Raw genomic sequence first — 21386 nt, 5'->3', positions numbered from 1 at the left:
AATTGACTGATTTATGTTATATGCATGTACAATTATGTAACAAAAAATTCTATTATTATGTTTAATTGTAATGCACCAATAAAAATTAATTGAAAATATTTTAAAAAAGCAAATAGCAAACTTTGGTAGGAAGAAGACTCTCTTACAATCGAAGTTTTCAAAATATAGGGTCAGTGATCCATTACAAAGATACCGTGGAACAGATTAGAACATCCAATAGGTGGTGAGACTGGGCGACCATTCCAAGTCTATCTTGCTCCGTATTCCATACTTCCACCCTCACTTCTATATCCTCAGAATGCCCAGCATCAAAGTGTTTATTGAAAATCATTTAAACAGAAATAGCATCTCCAAATATCCCAGTTATTTTTACAGACTGACTTTTTCATAAGCGTATTGTAAAGTTTGAACATGTAAATTTGTATGAATAAAAAAGGTACAATACTTTCTCCAATCACTTCTTCCATCTGTGGCCTTGAATCAGTCAATAAATATCCATTAGGATAGGCAAAAACATCAATATAGGAAACATCAATATAGGAAATAGGAGTCAACAAATGGGTGGGAAAAATGATCTCCATGGAAAGTTTTCCAATGGTTTTCACCTATTGCAAAAGATCAGTTATGTTTAAACATTAATTGAATTTCCAGAGACTGCTATTAGAGTGTATATTATTTAAGATTCGTACTTTTCATTCCCAACAAAGAAACCCTCTTCAGGAAATAGGTAATGAAAGCTGTAACTGTTCCTTGTTTTTTTTCATTCAAGATTAATGTTCTGCCCTTATCTTCTTACATTCCCAAAATATCCCTGGGCATCCTGTGCCCAGGCAAACAGCAAACATCCTAAAACAAACTACCAACAAGATGCTCTAAGTTACAAACTTGCAGAGACATCCTGCATATGGTGCTTCCTTGGTCTGTCCTGAGGGATTTATGTATAATTACCAATATCATATTTAAATAATAGTCCTGCAGTTCAGATGACTCCCTTGTGATTAATGTCACCCAGTTCCTTAATCAAAAGGTGTCAAAATTAATAATTCTCCATAAAAACTACAGAACTATGGCATATTTTACAGAAAAGATAAGGCATAATTCTTAGGTCAATGTTCTACATGTGGCAGTTGGTGAGCCTTCAAAACATTTGATCCCAAAGGTGGCCACAGAGGAAAGATTGAATGGCTGTTGTGGCTATTATTTCAAGATGGGAACAAGAAACTCCGTCCTCACTGGAAATTTTTTTTGGAGTATTCTCTTCTGCCCGGACACAAAGCCATGTCTAGAACTGTGGATTGACATGAAATTAAAGAAAGAAAAGCACTGTTCTGAAAAACAAAACCCAGAATGAATAAGTCATGGAGATCCTTCACCTCCCCGGGCAGCCTAACCCCTCGGGTGCTGAAAGATGGCACAGGGAAGAGAGACATGCATTGTTCGGGAAGGTTCACTGGAGGACCAAACTGTCCCACTGAATAACAGTTGGCCTGTCTTCCCCAGAGGTACAACCAGAGAACCACGGATTGAAGCAATGGAAGCTAACACCCAGCTGCTCAGAGTCATCCAGGAATTGCGGGCAGAGATAAGCAAACTGGAGAAGGAGAATCAAGCCCTCCGCAGGAAACTGGCTTCTGGTAGTCAAAGAGCCGCGGGCTCTGGGGGAGAATCAGGAGACGAAGGGGAAGAAGAAGTGCACGGACCACATCCAGCAACCCCTCATGGTGGTACTCCCACTGATGCAACACCAACCACGCTGGAACACCAAGGTACTGGGCTTGTACACTCTTCTGGGCTGTACTGGTCTTTGCATATGTCCTCAATAGTGGGTCTATGGTGCTATCACATAACTGCATTGTTCGGTATTCCCAGATGGGTTCCCTAGACAAAAAAATTCATTAGCATTTCCAAGCAAACTATTTTAGCAGCACTAAAACAATTTCTGGATATGTTGGGAAGAAACACCAGGTTTGTGGAAATTAATCACGTTAAGAACCACTTAAATGCTGCATAAAGAACACTGAATGTGTATCTCTCAAATGGCATGTTCTCTTGAGCTGGGACAGTGTTGCAGAATAGGTAAGTGTATGGATATCAAAGTCAGACAAGTATGTTGTCAATGATTTGTTACTCAGCCACTTGACTGTGAGCTAGTTATAAAACTTCTTTAATCTTCATTTTCCAAAATCCAAAAGCATTATGGTACCCAGCTTGTGTTTGTGAGGGTCACCTGCAATTGTATGGACTTAAGGCTCCATATGGCACCTGGCAAACACACATCATATGGCAGACAGTGGTTCTTAACCACATTTTACAAAGAGCTTTACTGTCTTACGTGAGGCATGTTGCACATGACCCCACCTACTGCACAGAGTGAAGGCTTCCAGAAGTAAGATCAATGTTAGATATAGTCTAGAAATCAAACTTCACCTTTTATAAAAAAAGATTTTTTAAATTATAATTATTAATGCAAGGTACTTGTGCAAACTGATGAGCTTCACTGTGGTATTTATATATATATATATATATATAAAATATATCATGCTTTGATGATACCTACCTTCCCTTCTTTCATTTCTTGCCCCCTCCTCTCATTCATCCTTCTCCCTAATATCCCCTTCTTCTTCTCTAATAGTCCCTTGTCTATTTCCATATCATCTGTCTTACCTTTCTTTTTTTCTTTTAGTTTCCACATATAAAACATTAAATACTAATCTTTCTGTATCTGCTTATTTCCTTAACATCATGTTCTCTAGATTCATCCAACTTCCTGCGAATGACAGGATTTCATTCTTCTTTATGGCTGTGTAATAATCCACTGTGTGTGTGTGTGTGTGTGTGTGTGTGTGTTTCTTTATCCATTTAGCCTATCAACATCTTTATCTGTTGATAGGCTAATTCCACATCTTGGTTATTGCGAATAGTACTGCCAAAATAAACATGAGTACACAAGTATCTCTTTTGTATGCTGACTTCATTTCTTTCAGATAAATACCTAGGAATAGAAAAACAGTGGAATGAGATGGACATCACCACTCTAAATACATGTCCTAGGAATGGTATAGCTGAATCATATGATAGTTCTATTTTTAATTATTTGAGGAGCCTTTACGCTTTTTCCCATAGTGGCCATACTAATTTACATTCCCAACAACTAAGGGTTAGTTAAGACTTTTGATTCTGGAGATTATACATAAGGTCAGAAACCAGCAGAGCAAGAAATATGTTCTGCATTTAAATTGTCAGTGATATATTCAACAACATATTCACATAAAATTGACATACATAATTAACCACTCAAAGTTCTTAATGTCATCTGCCAAGGCTTCGGGCAATGCCATTTGGAGTTTCTGAGCAGATTGACAATGTGCTTCTCTCTATTTGAGTTTCTCTCTCTAGTATGGCACACTAGACCCTACGTTACAAAGCTGAAAACAGACTCTAATCAGGATCTTTCCCTTTTTGTCAAGTACAGTTATGGACTTGAGTAGCTCTGTCTTCTGATTATGTAATAAAATGGCATAAGGAGATTAGAACTTTTAATGCAAAACAAAAATATACTGGCATTGGTAATATATCCTTACTCCGGGTTTCTCAACCTCTGCATTGGTGTTTTGGACTGAATAATACTTCATTTTGGAGGTCAGGATAATGGGAATTCCCATTATCCTGGGTACTGCAGGATGTTTAGTGACTCCCCTGGCTTCTAACTACTAACTGCTATAGTTCCCACCCTTACACCAGTTATGATCGTCAAAAACGCCTCCAGACACTGTCAAATGTCAGCTGCCGGCAAAATTCACACCCCACACCTGCCACCGAAAGCCACTGCCTTGCTCCAAAAGCAAACAACACTTCTTCAGATCTATTTTCTAGCACACTTATCCTAATAAGAAAGTTGGGTCTTTGTGTATCTTTGTCCTGTCTTAAAACAAATATTGCATGGTTCAAAGAGCAAAGAGTAGAACCCTTTCAACTCTCAGGGTCTGAAGATCATCAGGCTTAGTGGAGGTTAAAATATTTGTAAGAATTAAACACATGATGGGTGTCACACTCCTTCAGCACATGAACAATAATGTCCAATGAGACATTGGGAACTCTTGCTAGGTGCATCAACAAAACACAGATAGAAGTGTGATTCACATTTTGCTTGAGAGCCTGGTTGTGTTACTTTAAATATGTATTTGTTTATTATATGTGATGTAGTACTGTAGAGTAAGGAGAATGAATATTGATTGGCTTGAGCCTGAAGACAGCTGGGTGATAGCCCCAGTTTTGTGCTAGTTGTACAAGACTGAGCAAGTCATATCAAATTGCTGATTGTAACATCATCACATAAAAATGAATGGATTGGGCTAGACATCTTCCAAGGCCTCTTCCAACTGTAAGCTTTCTTAATTCCATAAGTGCAATGCGCTTTTATGATCTGTCTCTTTGCCTGTACAACAGGAATAGTGGTAAAACCAGTCTCGGGACTGTCAAGAGGATTAAATGAAATAACACAAATAAGACTCAGAATGAATTATTCACGGTTGTCATATAAGTGGATGTATCAGAAAAATAGTGGTTGACTTGAGTATAAGTTTTTATTAGTATTTTCAATAATATTTTGCCAACATCAATTGAAATTCATACTTGCAATTGAATCATAGAAATCTACCAGACAGGAATTTCCAAAGATCTTCCAGTAGAAACGCCCTTTTTTTTTTTTTTTTGAGAATATAAAATCCAGAGAGATTAAGTGATTTATCTTACCCTTTTTGATAATGAAATGATATAAACTTGGTTTTTGAGGAAGAATGATGTAAAATCAGAAGTATGAGTCTCACTTTAAAAAAGGGAACATCTGAGCAGGCATGGTGGTACAGGCCTATGATCCCAGCTACTAGAGAGGCTGAGACAGGAGGATTGCAAGTTTAAGGCCACACTCTGCAACTTAGCAAGATTGTGTCTCAAAATAGAAGGGGCTTGGGATATGGCTTAGGAGTAGTAGAGCATCCCTGGGTTCAATCCCAAGTACCAAAAGAGAAGAGGGAAAGAGACAGGGAGACAGAGAAAGAGAGAGAGTGTGTAACCAAAAAACCTGAAAGCAAGTCAGTTGGAACTGAAAGTTTGTCTCTTTGCTCTGTGATATATGTAGTAAGAAAAAATAAGTCTTTGTGAGTGGAAGATCCTGTTTCCCCTGTACTCACCTGAGGACACAGAACGCTGATATAGCTCTGATATAGCTCAGGGTATTTTATATATTAATATGGATGTTATAAATATAGGTATATGTCTATCCATCAGGAAAATGCAAATCATAACTACACTGAGATTCCATCTCATTCCAGTCAGAATGGCAATCATCAAGATTACAAAAAACAATCAATGGTGGTGAGGATGCCGAGGGGAAAGGAACACTTATGTGCTGTTGGTGGGAATGTAAATTAATATGGCTGCTATGGAAATCAGTATGGAGGTTCCCCAAACACTAAAAATTAAACTAACGTGTGATCCAACTGTACTACTCTTTTGTATTTACCAAAAAGAATTAAAGTCATCACACTTTAAATATACCTGCACAATTCACAGTAGCCAAGTTATGGAATCAGCCTTGATGTCTGTAAACAGATGAATGGAATAAAATGTGGCGTATATATACACAATGGAGTCTTATTTTGCCCTAAAGAAGAATGAAATTATGTCCTTTGCAGGAAAATGGATGGAACTGAAAAGTATCATGTTAAGTGAAATAAGCCAGACACCCAAAGACGTTCGTCATAGGTTTTCTCTCATATGTGGAAGCGAGAGGGGAAAAAAGAAAAGAGGGTTATCATGAAAGTAGAAGGGAGACCATTAGTGTAGAGTAATGGGAGGAGGAGGTGGAGTAAGGGAGGGTATTGGGAATGAAATTGATCAGATTATTCTATATGCATGTATGTTATGGTTTGGATGTGAAGTGTCCCCCAAAAGCTCACGTGTGAGACAACGCAAGGGGTTTCAGAGGAGAAATGATTGTGTTGTAAGACCCTTAACCCAGTCTGTGAATTAATCACCTGATGGGGATTAATTGAGCAGTAACTGGAAGCAGGTGGGGTGTGGCTGGGGGAGGTGGGGCATTGGGGGTGTGGCTTTGGGGTATATATTTGTATCTGGAGTGGAGTCTCTCTCTGCTTCATGATATTCATGTGAGCTGCTTCCCTCTGCCACACACTCTGCCATGATGTTCTGCCTCATCTTGAGGCCCAACAAATGGAAACTGCTGCCCATGGACTGAGACCTCTGAAACCGTGAGCCCCCAAATAAACTTTTCCTCCCCTAAAATTGTTCTGGGTCAGATCTTTTCATCACAGCAGAAAAAGAAAACTGACTAAAACATTATACAAATATGTCCCAATGAAACCCATTATTCTGCATAATTAACATGTGTATGTATACATGTATACATATGTATACACACATACATATATGTTATAAGAATGGAGGGTGCCCGCTCAGAATGAGTCCTTGTTGGATAAATGCTCAAGGAAACCTCAGTATGTGCCTAAATATTTGGCAGAGATGAAATCTAGCCAGTGCTTTCAGGAATGGTCCCTCTCCCCTTCTACCCTGTGCCACCTTGGCCTTGGGACTATTAGGGAAGAGGTAATTTGCTGCAGAGAAGATAAAAGAAACAATGCATTACAGGGAACTCACAGCATCGCCAGGCCTCTTTTTTTCAATTTGCTCATCTCCTTTACTAGCACATAAACTGCATTTGGAAATTATCTTTGAAATTGTGCTAAGGATGTTGGGATGCTGTGTTGACTATCTCTTCCCTTGTGTTGATGAGAAACTGAAGGACACACACTATTTGTGACCCAGGGAGATGAACAAAGAGCTTATTGTTAATCAGTTCCACATTGAGTGTAGGGCCCAAATAAAAATAAACTCAGCTTCACTATCACAGCATGATTTCCCCTGTTGTTTCCTGTGATTCAGAATGAAGGGCTGTCGTCTAACCCATTTAAACAGAAATGTTCACGTTTGCCAGTAGTGGCAAATCTGTTTTACATAATTATGAAAGTTATGTATCATGGCCAAAATAAAGTGTTTCAAGTTAACTTATGAACAGAATTTGCAGTTAATCACTTCAGACAGATTTGAACTTAACTCTCCCCAGAATCTTCTCTAAACTTGGTCTTCTGCTCTTCCAAACTACACAAAGCCAAGGAAACCTCCACTTCATGCATTTGCCATAATAATCTTATGTCTGCTTTCTGCAGAGGCAGGAAGCAAATTTAAGAAATAATTGTACTTCTGAGATTCTAATGCATGACACAATATGCAATGTTTTTACACTCCCATGAGAGTTATTAACAAAGCTATGGTGAGAAAGAGAAAAGGGTCCAAAAGATGAAAACCAAACCATAAGGTCAGTGTTGGCCTCCTCGATAATAAGTGGATGTCCAAGGAGAAGTCAAAAGAGAAGCAGGGTGCTGTGGTGCACACCTGTAATTCTAGCAACTCAGGAGACTGAGGCAGAAGGATCACAAGTTCAAGGCCAGCCTCTACAACTTAGTGAGACCCTCAACAACTTAGCAAGAATTCATCTCAAAATAAAAAGGAATGTGGCTCAGTGGTAAACTGCCCCTGAATTCAATTCTTAGTGCCAAAAAAAAAAAAAAAAGCAGTCAAGTGACAAGTTCCAGGTAGCAGTTAGTACAGTGTGAGAGTTGGGATTTGACAAAGATCCCCTAAAATGAAACTCTTTTCATCGGGGTTCTTTAGTTTCAAGGAACAGAGAAGATTTTATTTACCTCAAGAAAGGATTTTATTGGAAAAAAAACAGACAGAAATTGCACTGAAAGCCCTCAGGAGCTAAGGCCAGGGCTCTCTCTCCACCTCACCCAGGGTCACTCCAACTGCCTATGCATCTTCTCTTCTTTCCACAGGTCTTCTCTGCTCTCATCTCTCCTTCAACGGGTTTCCTCATAATAACTTTACCATGGAACCAAAACATGCAATAACAGGCCAGTTAGAGCGACCACTGGATCACTGGGGCATTCAAGTGGCCATTCAGGTGACCATTCAGGTCAGGGATGGTGGATGAGCCAGTTCTAGAGTGAGAGTGAGGAGGCCATCAAGAATTGGCATCTCAAAAAGTCCCACATTACTCCAATTTTAAGGCCTGGGTTTATTATCTATTTATGAGTAGGTCCCTCTTCCTCATTTAATTTTTAAAATTAATTGGTACTGTTTTAATTGTATATAATTATGGGGTATAGTGTGATAATTTGATAAAAGTATGCAATGTGTAATGCTCAAGGAATTAGCATTTCCATCTTAAACATTTTTTCCATTTTTGACCAGTACATTTTATTTGTTCATATTAATAGAGTATAATGTGATATTTCAACATGTGTATATTATGCACATGGCTCAAATCAGGATCATGAACACTTCTCTCTCCTGAACATTGCTTTGTGACTGGAACCTTTGAGTGCCTCTTTTCTAGTTATCCATAATAACAGCTTATCCGTAAGCTATTGTGAACAGATGCTACATTCTCACAACGATTTTTTATAAGCAAAAACTTAAACAGGGCCGGGAATATAGTTCAGTTGGTAGAGTACTTACTTTGCATGCACAAGGCCCTGGGTTCAATCCCCATCACCACAAAAATAAAATAAAATAAAAACTTAAACAGCTTCCAGTCACCTCCTTCATTGGTCTCTCTCCCCTGCCCCTATCAGACCCATCTTTCTCTGTATGAATCATGTCGTGTATTGTTTGGTTGTTATCTGTCTTCCACAAACAACTATAAGCTCTCTGCAAGCAAGAATTTTATATTCATCATCATACCCTCGTTTTAGAAAAAGTGACTGCTACATGGTTGGCCTCAACTGACATTTGTAAAATAAATCAATACATAGATGTCTTTTGTGCAAGAAATGAAACAAAAATAATAGTTTTGTTTAGTTAGAGTCAATAAAGTGTGATTGACATAATTTTCCACATGTGGATGTCATTAAGGGTAGAATCATGTTTAACTTGAATTTTTTGTCTCCCCTGCAGGCAATGTCATGATTGTTAGGCGCTATTCCATTTCTTCATCAGTTCATTCATTTACTGCAAATGATCCCTGGAAAACTAGGAAAAGACATCCAAATGGTGGAATCGTGGAAGCTCAGGGACCAGTTAAGTCACTGACAAGTTCTTCAGTTACAAAGCAGGACAACCAAGACAAGATGTTGGCCGCAGATTCTTTTAGCAACGGTAGTTCCAGCCAAAGAGCTTCTCCTGAGCATGCTTTCAGGTGCAGGTAATGTTCACTGTGCTAGGCACATGCTTAAGATTGGATCAAAATTATTTCCATCTGATTTATATCCATTTGGGGAATCCATAGGAACAAAAAAATTTTTAGGTCAAATCTTACAAGCACACTCTGATACTTCAAGTAAACATAAAACATAAGCTTTCAATCGTTCATCAGGCCTTAGCAATGATGTTCTGAGCTAGGCACCAACAACACAAGACTCAGCAAAAGTAAGCCATTATGCTCAAAACTCTCATTTAATCCTAGAGACGCACAGCAAACTGCCCACACAACAAAGTGTTTCTAGGGAGAAGGCCTGGGCACGTTGGGAGCTGAGCAGACAGTTGCTCTCAGAGAGAATTCTTGTGGAGGCACATGACTTAATGGGCCGGGTGGGCTTTAGGGTCTTTGAAGCACTCTTCAGGCAAAACTCAAAAGGGCCAAGAGTCAAAGGGAAAGCCAAACTGTCTCCAAATTTTAAAAATTGGTATTTGCAGAGTTAGGCATAGCGTAAGAATGAGAGGAATTTGACAGAATATTTGAGAAACATTTTGGGGTCTTCAAGAGGAATCTTAGCCAGTGACCCCTGCAGCAGGGAGAGTCAAGGAGTCTTCTAGAACAAAAGTGTCATATTAAGCATAATTGATCGCCCTACCAGGCTGGAGGGTGGCCTCCTTTCCCCCACACTCTGCCTTCTACCTTCCAACCCCTAGTGAGGCCCTGACTCCAGCCAAGTCTCCACACATCTGTCTTGTGTGAATAAAAGGAGGAAAATCAAGAAAAGAAAACCAGAGCTTCATGATTAGCTTATCAGAGAAAAGAGAAAGTAGAAAATACAAATGTTGAGAGAGTAAGTGAATCATCTCCTTTGGTGGTGACAGAATATCCAATCAAGGGATAACCATAAGTAATAGCGCTGCAGGAATTCTCATAAGTATTGCAAAGAGCACAGACCTCCCACAGGATGTGGGATTCAGAAGTTGAGCCAGTTTTATTTGGATTTCAAAAGACAGAAAGAAAATTGTGTGTCCTTTGTAGAAAGTTCCATCCTAGGAACAGAGAGAGGAGCCTGAATCATAAAGGAAGGCTAGATTTAGTTAGGCAAAGAAAAATGGAAACCTTATCATAAGTAAAACAAAAAAAGACGTGAAAGCAAAAAAAAAAAAAAAAAACATGACATTAACAGAAACCAAAAGTCGTGATGTGAATGAGGATGGAGAGATGAGCAGAATCTGTCATTAGGGGCCTTCTGTGGCATGCTAAGGAATATGGGCTACATCCTGTAACTATTGGGAGGCTAGTGAACAATTAATTGTCATTTGAAATCTTTCAATGCGCAGGATTATTCAGAAATGTTACAAACACTGATGTAGACATCTACAAGAGTTCTGTCGCATTTGCTTCAGATATTTTTATGTATAGGAGAAATGAAATGTGACTAATTAAGAGGAAGGCCTTATCTCTCACTTCCTCCAACCCTCTCAGGGGCAAATGTCATCACGAGTTTGGTTTCGATCTTTCCAACCTGTTTTTCTGCTTGAATTACATATAGTCATCTATTCAATAATTATGTCCTGAGTGTGTTCTTCCTGCTGGGCAAGATTTGAGGCCCCTGCATACATCAGGAACAACTGCCAAGGATCCCAGCCCTCCTGGACCTTGTTTCTTTGTAACATGATAATCAGTGAACATGAAAATTGAGAAAGGGTACATTATGTCAGATGCTGTGAGGAAAAACAAAGCAAAATAGAGGGCAAGGGTGAGAGGAGCCAGCATTGTTAGAATATTTGCTGCCACAGCCAAAAAGGGCCTCACCACTTGAGAACAGAAGGAGCGAGGGATGGTACCACAGGGAAGAACTCGGCAGGCCTTGCAAACAGCACATGCAAAACACCAGGCAGGAGCATGACTGATGTGTTCAAGGACAGGCAAGGCGACCGGGCTGCCAGCAAGGGAGTAAGCAGCCCAGAGCAGAAAGACGGGAAGGCAAAGAGCCAAGGGCGGTTTCCCCGCCTCCAACAACTCTGGATTTATTCCAGGGAATTGGGGTGCATCACCTGCTCTTTTCATTTAAAAAAAAAAAAAGGATCATGTTGGAAACCCTGTTGTGAAAAGACTATGAAAGAACAACACCTAAAACAAGGAGACCAGATTTAGACCAGGCTCTAAAGTCCTCTAGGCAAAGGGTGATCATTTCTCTGCCACAGTAGGAACATTGGATATATTTTCTGAATATGTTTAGAAGATGGTGCCAAACAGATTTGTTGACAGATGAGATATGGGATATGGAAACAAGGAGTATATGCAGAGCCACTGGATTTCAATGGCCATGTTTCTTCAGAGAGGGAAGAGGAAAGGCAGAGGTTTGTATTTTTTTTTTTTTGATTTTTGCTTTTTGTTTTTAATTTGTTTTCTCTAGAAAAGGAAGGAAAAATACATAACACACTCACCTACCCCTTACAAATTGCAAAATATAAATGCAATATACAAAGGAAAAACACACAAAAAAGGAAAATCCTCCATAATCCCACTACTAAATGCCTACTCTTTAGATTTTCATTGATCTCTTGTGTCTATACATTTTGAAATTGAAGAATGAACATGTATTAAAATGTCTTATTTTTTATACTTAACCAGACTATAAATGCTAACTAAGAATTATAGTACTATTGATATTCCCATTTCAATTTTTATTTTTTTCTATGATAGTTTGAGAACATAACCAATGTTCATAAAGTGTTATTTTTCTGAAGTAAAATGTTTTCCAACTTCCAGGCTGCCAACTCACAAATAGGTATAACACAATCCATTTCTAATTTAGAAGTTAGTTTAATTTGAATGACTGAGACAATTGTAGGATTATATTAAAAGAACAAAGTCAATATTGGCTTAAAATCAACATCAGAATTGGTATAAAATCCACTAGATACAGAACTTTAGTGTATGATTTAAATATATTTTTTATTGTAGTCCTTTTCTATTTTGTTCCTTACATTCTCAGGAATTAACTAGTAAAGTGACATGTCATTACATTATTTTTCTGATTGTTTGGGAAATTCACTTAACTCCTAATAACTTTCAAAGAATTTTACAAAGGTTTACAGAGAACCAATTTGTTGGAAATAGATTTTGAATCATATCAGACATCATGCCTAATTTTCTTGTGAACTTTTTCATTATTCTATCATGAAAGCATTTTTTTTAGAATAATGCCAATGTCAATATTTTTAAGAACCAAAGCTTTCCAGAAACTAGAGATAGGATTTTAATTTTCATTTAATTTCAACAAAGACATACAATCTTTTCTTCCTGGGTTTCAGGGGTGGTGGGGGGAGCAATCCCAAGCTGTTAAACAGGAAAGGGTCCAGACAGACAGTTGAAAATTAAAATGCTGTTTATTTCATTTTCTAATTAAAAAAAGAAGCTAGTTGCATTCCAATAAATGTATTCTCTCCTTTTTCAAATGGAAGTGGTTAAGAAGATGGTCTCTGGAATCAGATGGCTAAATTCCCAACTCCATCACTGACAAACAACGTGGCCTTGGAAAGAGTTATTAGTGTTGTTTGCCACACGAATTACTCTTCTGTGAAAAGGGAATCATAACAGCAGTTACCTCATAGTCTTAGTGAGGAATAAGTGAAATAGTCCAGTGAATGCTCCATAATTGGCTATGGCCATCATTATGTTATTGATTCCAACATATGAACGCCTGGCCAGCCTTCCTCCCCAGGGGAAGGTGCAGATGTGTTTCCTGAGGTCCGGGCCACAAATGCCATTCTGTGAAGTTATAACCTTATCTACCCATAAAGAGGACAATGCTGGGGGAAAAAAAGCACTCATTTTTAAACACAGCTCTTTAGACTTATTCTTAAGAGCCGTTTGTCCTGGTTTACATCAAAATTCGATATAACGCTTTAGAGATAAAAAGAAGTAAGGAAAATGAAGAGATTGCCCAGGTTACACTGGGCAATTGCTGTTTCCCCTTGTTCCATTTGTTGTTGAGGCATGATGGATAGTCAGTGAACTCAGAGTTGAAAATCAGCAGATGGGTCTGGATTATAAGATAATTGCTGCAAAATTTCTGCTTCATTTCAACTGAAGAGATTTTGTTGCAAGACTGTTTGCTTAAGTCAGTATGATATTCCACTTACATCAAGCTAATAACCAATCCTCTGAGGTACAGACCCTCCTTCAATAGTTTCAAATGCACTATTCACTGGGCTTAATTAAAAGCCAATTACAATATTTTTTTCTCATGACTTTTTTTATTTTAATTTGTTATATATGACAACAGAATGCATTACAATTCATATTACACATATAGAGCACAATTTTTCTTGTCTCTGGTTGTGCACAAAGTAGAGTCACATCCTTCGTGTCTTCATATATGTACTTAGGGTAATGATGACCATTGCATTCTACGGTCTTTCCTACCCCTATACCCTCTCCCTCCCCCTCCCTCCCCTTTTCCCCTTTGCCCTATCTAGAGTTCATTTAATCCTCCCATCCCCACCCCCACCCCCGCAGCATATTATGGATCACCATCCTTAAATCAGAGAAATCATTCAGCATTTGGTTTTGGGGGATTGGCTAATCTCACTTAGCATTATATTCTCCAGCTCCATCCATTTGCTTGCAAATGCCATGATTTTATTCTCTTTTAATGCTGAATAATATTCAATTGTGTATATATACCACATTTTCTTTATCCATTCCTCTACTGAAGGGCATCTAGGTTGGTTCCACAGTTTAGCTATTGTGAATTGTGCTGCTGTAAACATTGATGTGGCTGTGTCCCTGTGGTATGCTGTTTTTAAGTCCTTTGGGTATAGACCAAGGAGAGGGATAGCTGGGTCAATGGTGGTTTCATTCCCAGTTTTCCAAGGACTCTCCATACTGCTTTCCATATTGGCTGCACCAATTTGCAGTCCCACCAGCCATGTATGAGTGTGCCTTTTTCCCCATATCCTCGCCAACACTTACTGTTGTTTGTCTTCATAATAGCTGCCATTCTGACTAAAGTGAGATGAAATCTTAGATTAGTTTTGATGTGCATTTCTCTAACTGCTAGAGATATTGAACATTTTTTCATATATTTGTTGGTTGATTATATATCTTCTTCTGAGAAGTGTCGGTTCAGTTCCTTGGCCCATTTATTGATTGGGTTATTTGTTTTTTTGGTGTTAAGATTTTTGAGTTCTTTATTCTAGAGATTAGTACTCTATCTGACATGCATGTGGTAAAAATTTGTTCCCAATTAGTAGATTCTCTGTTCACCTCACTAATTGTTTATTTTGCTGAGAAGAAGCTTTTTAGTTTGAATCCATCCATTTATTCATTCTTGATATTAATTCTTGTGCTATATGAGTCTTATTAAGGAAGCTGGGGTCTAATCTGACATTATGGAAATTTGGGCCTACTCTTTTTCTAATAGACGCAGTGTCTCTGGTTTAATTCCTAGGTCCTTAATCCACTTTGAGTTGAGTTTGGTGCATGGCGAAAGATAGGGGTTTAATTTCATTTTGTTGCATATGGATTTCCAATTTTCCCAGCATCATTTGTTGAAGAGGGTATCTTTTCTCCAATGTATGTTTTTGGTGCCTTTGTCAAATATAAGATAACTGTAATTATGTGGGTTAGTCTCTGTGTCCTCTATTCTGTACCATTGGCCTATGAGTCTATTTTGGTGCCAATACCATGCTTCTTTTGTTACTCGGTAGTATAGTTTAAGCTCTGATACAGTGATGCCACCTTCTTCACTCTTCTTGCTAAGGATTGCTTTAGCTATTCTGGGTCTCTTATTTTTCCAGATGAATTTCATGACTGCTTTTTCTATTTCTATGAGGAATGTCATTGGGATTTTGATTGGAATTGCATTAAATCTGTATAGTATGGTAATTTTGATAATATTATTCTGCCTATCCAAGAATAAGGGAGATTTTTTCATCTTCTAAGGTCTACTTTAATTTCTTTCTTTAGCATTCTATAGTTTTCATTGTAGAAGTCTTTCATCTCTTTCATTGATTCCCAAGTTTTTTTGTTTTTGTTTTTGTTTTATTTTGAGGCTATTGCAAATGGGATAGTTTTCTTCATTTCCCTTTCTGAGTATTTGTCACTAATATACAGAAATGCCTTTGATTTATGGGTGCTGATTTTTTATCCTGCTGCTTTGCTGAATTCATTTTCTAGTTCTAGAATTTTTCTGGTGGAATTTTTTGGGTCTTCTAGGTACAGAATCATATTCTCGGCAAATAGTGCTTTTTTGAGTTTTTCTTTACCTATCCATATTCCTTTAATTTCTTTGGTCTGTCTGATTGCTCTGGCCAGCGTTTCAAGAACTATGCTAAATATAAGGGGTGAAAGAGCGCATCCCTGTCTTATTCCAGTTTTTAGAGAGAATGCTTTCAATTCAATTTTTCTCCATTTAGAATGATGTTGGCCTTGGGTTTTGCATAGATAGCTTTTACAATGTTGAGGTATATTCCTACTATCCCTAGTTTTCTAGGGTTTTGAACATGAAGGGGTACTATATTTTGTTGAATGCTTTTTTGCATCTATTGAGATGATCATATGGTTCTTATCTTAAGTCTATTGATGAGATGAATTACATTTATTGATTTCTGTATGTTGAACCAACCTTGCATCACTGGAATGAACCCCACTTGATCATGGTGTACTATATTTTTGATATGTTTTCATATTTGATTTGCCAGAATTTTATTGAGAATTTTTGCATCTATGTTCATTAAAGATATTGGTCTAATTTTTTCTTTTTTTGATGTGTCTTTGTCTGGTTTTGGAATCAGGGTGATATTGGCCTCATAGAATGTGTTTGGAAGTGCTCCCTCTTTTTCTGTTTCCTGAAATAAGTTGAAGAGTATTGGTATTAATTCTTCTTTAAAGGTCTTGTAGAACTTGACTGTTTATCCACCAGTCCTGAACTTTTCTTGGTTGGTAGGCTTCTGATGGCATCTTCTATTTTGTCACTTGAAATTGATCTGTTTAAATTGTGTATATCATTCTGATTCAATTTGGGCAAATCATATGACTCTAGAAAATTTTCAATGCCTTCAATATTTTCTATTTTATTGGAGTACAAGTTTTCAAAATAATTTCTAGTTATCTTCTGTATTTCTGTAGTGTCTGTTGTGATATTACCTTTTTCATCATGTATGTTAGTAATTTGAGTTTTCTCTCTCCTTCTCTTTGTTGGAATGGCTAAGGGTCTGTCAATTCTATTTATTTTTTCGAAGAACCAACTTTTTGTTTTGTCAATTTTTTCAATTGTTTATTTTGTTTAAATTTCATTGATTTCAGCTCTGATTTTAATTATTTCCTCTTTTCTACTGTTTTTGATGTAGATTTGTTCTTTTTCAAGGGCTTTGAGATGTAATTTTAAGTCATTTTTTTTTTGTTGACTTTTTCGTCTTTTAAGGAATGAACTTCATGCAATGAGCTTTCCTCTTAGAACTGCCTTCATAGTGTCCCAGAGATTTCAATATGTTGTGTCTGTGTTCTCATTTACCTCTAAAAATGTTTTAATCTCCTCCTTGATGTCTTCTGCAAGCCATTGTTCATTCAGTAGCATATTATTTAGTCTCCAGGTGTTAGAGTGGCTTTTATTTTTTATTTTCTCATTGATTTCTAATTTCATTTCATTATGATCTGATAGAATGCAAGTAGTATCTCTACTTTTTTATATTTGCTAAGAGTTGCTTTGTGGCATAATATTTGGTCTATTTTAGAGAAGGATCCATGTGCTGCTGAGAAGAAAGTGTATTCACTTGTTGAAAGGTGAAATATTCTATATATATCAGTTAAGTCTAAGTTATTGATTCTATTATTGAGTTCTATAGTTTCTTTGTTCAGCTTTTGTTTGGAAGGTATATACAGTGGTGAAAGAGGTGTGTTAAAGTCACCCAAAATTATTGTGTTGTGGTCTATTTGACTCTTGAACTTGAGAAGAATTTGTTTGATGAACACAGATGCTCCGTTGTTATGAGCATATATATTTATAATCGTTATGTCTTGTTGGTGTATAGTTCCCTTGAGCAGTATGTAATGTCCTTCTTTATCCCTTTTGATTAACTTTAGCTTGAAGTCTATTTGATATAAAGATGGAAACCCCTGCTTGCTCCTGCAGTCCATATGAGTGGTATGGTTTTTCCCAAACTTTCACCTTCAGTCTGTGGATGTCTTTTCCTATGCGATGAGTCTCTTGGAGGCAGCATATTGTTGTTGTTGTTGTTGTTGTTGTTGTTGTTTTTAATCCAATCTGCTAGTCTATGTCTTTTGACTGATGAGTTTAGACCATTAACTTTCAGGGTAACTATTGAGACGTGATTTGTATTCCCAGCCATTTTTGTTTATTTTTAGTATTTAACTTGAATTGTTTTTTTCTCTGATTAGTTTTTCCTTTAGTGTAATACCTTCCTTTGCTGATTTTCATCATTGTTTTTCATTTCCTCTTTGTGAAATATTTTGCTGAGGATGATCTGTAGTACAGGCTTTCTAGTTGTAAATTCTTTTAACTTTTGTTTATGACGGAAAGTTTTAATTTCATCATCAAATCTAAAGCTTAATTTTGCTGCATATAAGATTCTTGGTTGGCATCCATTTTCTTTCAGAGCTTGGTATATGATCTCCTGGCTTTGAGAGTCTGAGTTGAAAAATCTGATGAGATACGAATTGGTCTCCCCCTATATGTGATCTGATTCCTTTCTGTGGCTATTAAGATTCTACCCTTATTCTGTATGCTAGGCATTTTCATTATAATGTGCCTTGGTGTAGATCTGTTGTAATTTTGTACATTTGGTGTTCTATAAGCCTCTTGTCGTCTTCATGCTTGGGAAGTTTTCTGATATTATCTCATTCAAGAGATTGTGCATTCCTTTAGTTTGAAACACTGTGCCTTCCTCTAGCCCAATAACTCTTAGATTTTTGTCTTTTGATGTGTCCCATCATTCTTGGATGTTCTGTTCGTGGTTTCTTACTATCTTCACTGTGTGGTCAACTTTATTTTCCAGATTTTATACTTTGTCTTCATTATCTGACATTTTTTCTTCCAAGTGATCTAGTCTGTTGGTTATGCTTTCTATTGAATTTTTTATTTGGTTTATTGTTTCCTTCATTTCAAGGATTTCTGACTGTTTTTTTTTTTTCAGAGTCTCTTTCTCTTTCTTGAAGTAATCTTTTGCTACCTGTATTTGCTCTCTTATTTCTTTGATCAATTTTTGCCTATATTTGCTCATTTAGATCACTCTTTAATTCACAGATCATTTTAGTTATGAACTTTCTGAACTCCTTCTCTGACATTTCATCAACTTCGCTGTCCATGGGTTTTGTTATTGTAGTATCCTGGTCTGTTTGGGGCACTTTCATCCCTTGTTTTTTCATGTTGTCTATGAGTCTTCCTTCCTTGCAGTGTGGATCTGAGATATTACAATTTTTTTTTCTCTGTATTCTTGTAGTAGCCATGCAGATTGTCTGTACCTCACCTTGATGTTGGGCTTCCAGAACCTGTGGTGTCCCTCAATGGATGCTACTACAACTAAAGGTGGTGGCAGCAATAGCTGAGATAACTTGAGATGATAGTGGAGGTGCCCCAAGATGAAAACAATGTCTTACAGAGATGGGGCTAAAAAGGTGGGCCTCACACTGTCTTTGGGATGCCTTCTCTGAGATGCAGCTGCTTCTAGGCCTGGTCTGTTGTCAAAAAGGTAGGGGCTACTGCTGGGGAAGGCTATGGCGATGACTGCAGTGTCCCAAGATGGAAGTGGGTTAGGCTTAGGCTCCCAGATGGTGGAGGGGTGGCGAACCCTGACATATCCTAGGCCTGGGTCCCACGTATGTTGGTGTGGGCGGATCTGGGCCAGGCCTGAGCTCTGGCAGGGGTCTGCTGGCCCTGTGCTTGTGCTCTGACAGGTACCTGCAGCTGGCAGGATGGACCTGGGCCTACTGTGAGACTGGACCCTGCACAGATCAGTCCCAATATATTATTATTATTGAATAACTAAACAAAAAAACTATCATAATACAGTAAATAAACATTGAAGACAGTATTTTGGAGTTGGGCAAAAATAGCAAATGTAACATATTAAGGCTCAGTAAAAGCCCTTCTTCTGCTTTCTGTAGGGACAAGATCAAGACGGTCAGCTTCCTGTTACCCAGGAGCATGTCTTCATGTTCCAAAAATTCAAGTTCTTTGAAATGCTCACCAAATCAGACCTCCAACCAGCTAAGTGCTATTGCAGAATAGGACACGCAAGGCAGTAGATGTAACAAGAACATCAAGATGCGAGCATCAAGGCCTAGCTGGACCTGTGCCTTTCCCTGCCCAGAACTCTGGCAAGATGAGCAGTAGACACATGGAATGCCAAGTGTCTGGACAATGGACTTGCTCAGCCTAGGAATGCAAGTGATGGCCTTTTGTTTTTATTAAATACTAAGGACCTATGCGTGTGCAGTGGCCACTGCTTGTCATGCAGCATGTGAACAATTAAATTGAGCCTGTGCTAAGTATCCCATCTCTGCACTCTGCCATCAGGAAACGCTGCTGTCCACATTATAAGTGTCACTTTCCAGATAAAGCTATAATGAGCTTAGAAAAAAAATTGGGTTTTGTTAATGGCACAAAAGCAATAATGACTATCTTTATAGTCCATGGTGTGCTGATATTTCACCACTGCTAGCTGAGTCGCAGGCTCAAGAGCCCCAACACATGAATGCCCATCGCATACATGACAGATTCAGAGCCACCATGGGCTGGTTAAAGGCAAAGACACTACACCTGATTGAGAAGAGAAAAAAAAATCATTCAAATCATCATTTGTCAGGGGCTGGAAATTCTCAGAATGTCCCCCATCCCTGATCTTCTAATCAATATAATCCCTCCCCTTCCTGTATACAGTGATTGTGTTTCTAATACCAATATCTTTTTTAAAACTGGCACATATAATTATACATGCTGATGGAATTCAATGTTACGTATTTGTACCTGCACACAATATAATTTGGTTAATTTCATTCTCCAAGACCTCCCCTTTTTCTCCGCTCCTTGTGCCCTCCCCTGGTCCCTTCCCTCTACTCTCTATTGGTCTCCCTTTGATTTTTGTGAGATCCACTCCATCCCCATTTCTCCTTTATTCTTTTTAGCTTCCACATACAAGAGAAAAACATATGACCCTTGACTTTCTGAGTTTGACTTACTTCACTTAACATAATGCTCTCAAGTTCTATCCAATTTTTGCAAATGATATAATTTCATTCTTCTTTATGGCTGACTCAAACTTCATCACGTATATAGACCACATTTTCTTGATCTACTCACCACTGACAAACACCTATAGGCTGGTTCCATAATTGAACTACTGTGAACTGTGCTGCTGTAAACATGGTAATACCAATACTGTTTTAAAAATAAATAAATAACTCCATAGTGTTAAAATGCAGAATCTTAGTCCCTACTCTAGAATTATTAGATTGGTAGAAGGCAGGGACAAGGCCAGAAATTGACCTCCTAAACAAGAGTTCCAAGCTGAACAGTTATACTTTGTTATTTATCCACTATTGTAAGTACTAAAAAAAAATGGAGCAGGATTCTCCAAATCTGGAATCAAGTTGAAATGGAAGTTGTAAAGAAGAAAGGGTAGGAATGGTCCACACCATGTCTATCAAGGGGTTTTAATAGTCACAGGCGGACTCCTGGAAAGGAGACAGATGAAGGAACCAGCACCCTAAGGCAAAACCACATGATGGGATCAACTGCTTCTTTTATTTATGATATGCATTTAAGATTAACAATATTCTCAACATTGTAACAGATGTACAGTGGGGCAAGTTTACAACCAGAGGGGAAAAAAGATACAAATGAGATGCAGAAACACATTCACCCAGGAATAAAGACACACAGAGTAGATAATTTAAGGTATTAACCAATGAGGTAGCTGATACTTTTAGTTCATGCACAATTATATTCTTTGTATATCTATAAAATTGAGAATTTCACTTTAACATTGGTTTAAAAAAACATTGCCCAAATATTATATTAAAAAAAAAACAATATATGACAGCTATCCAAGTTAAAATGCCATACCTGGCAAGGTTATAA

The 21386-nt window shown here is 37.8% G+C and overlaps 1 protein-coding gene across 1 annotated transcript; it reads left to right on the top strand.

The window, feature by feature from the left end:
- Positions 1-1531: 1531 nt before the first annotated feature.
- Positions 1532-19535, top strand: Ccdc195 (coiled-coil domain containing 195). The gene is made up of 3 exons (XM_048809000.1): positions 1532-1766; positions 9037-9283; positions 19412-19535. The coding sequence occupies exons 1-3, from the start codon at positions 1532-1534 to the stop codon at positions 19533-19535; spliced, it is 606 nt and encodes a 201-aa protein (XP_048664957.1).
- The last annotated feature ends 1851 nt before the right edge of the window (positions 19536-21386 follow it).

This window comes from Marmota marmota, unplaced genomic scaffold (assembly GCF_001458135.2).
Source record: "Marmota marmota marmota unplaced genomic scaffold, marMar, whole genome shotgun sequence".
Lineage (NCBI taxonomy): Eukaryota > Metazoa > Chordata > Mammalia > Rodentia > Sciuridae > Marmota > Marmota marmota.
The sequence above is the reverse complement of the archived record's forward strand: the minus strand, read 5'-3'. Positions and strand labels throughout refer to the sequence as shown.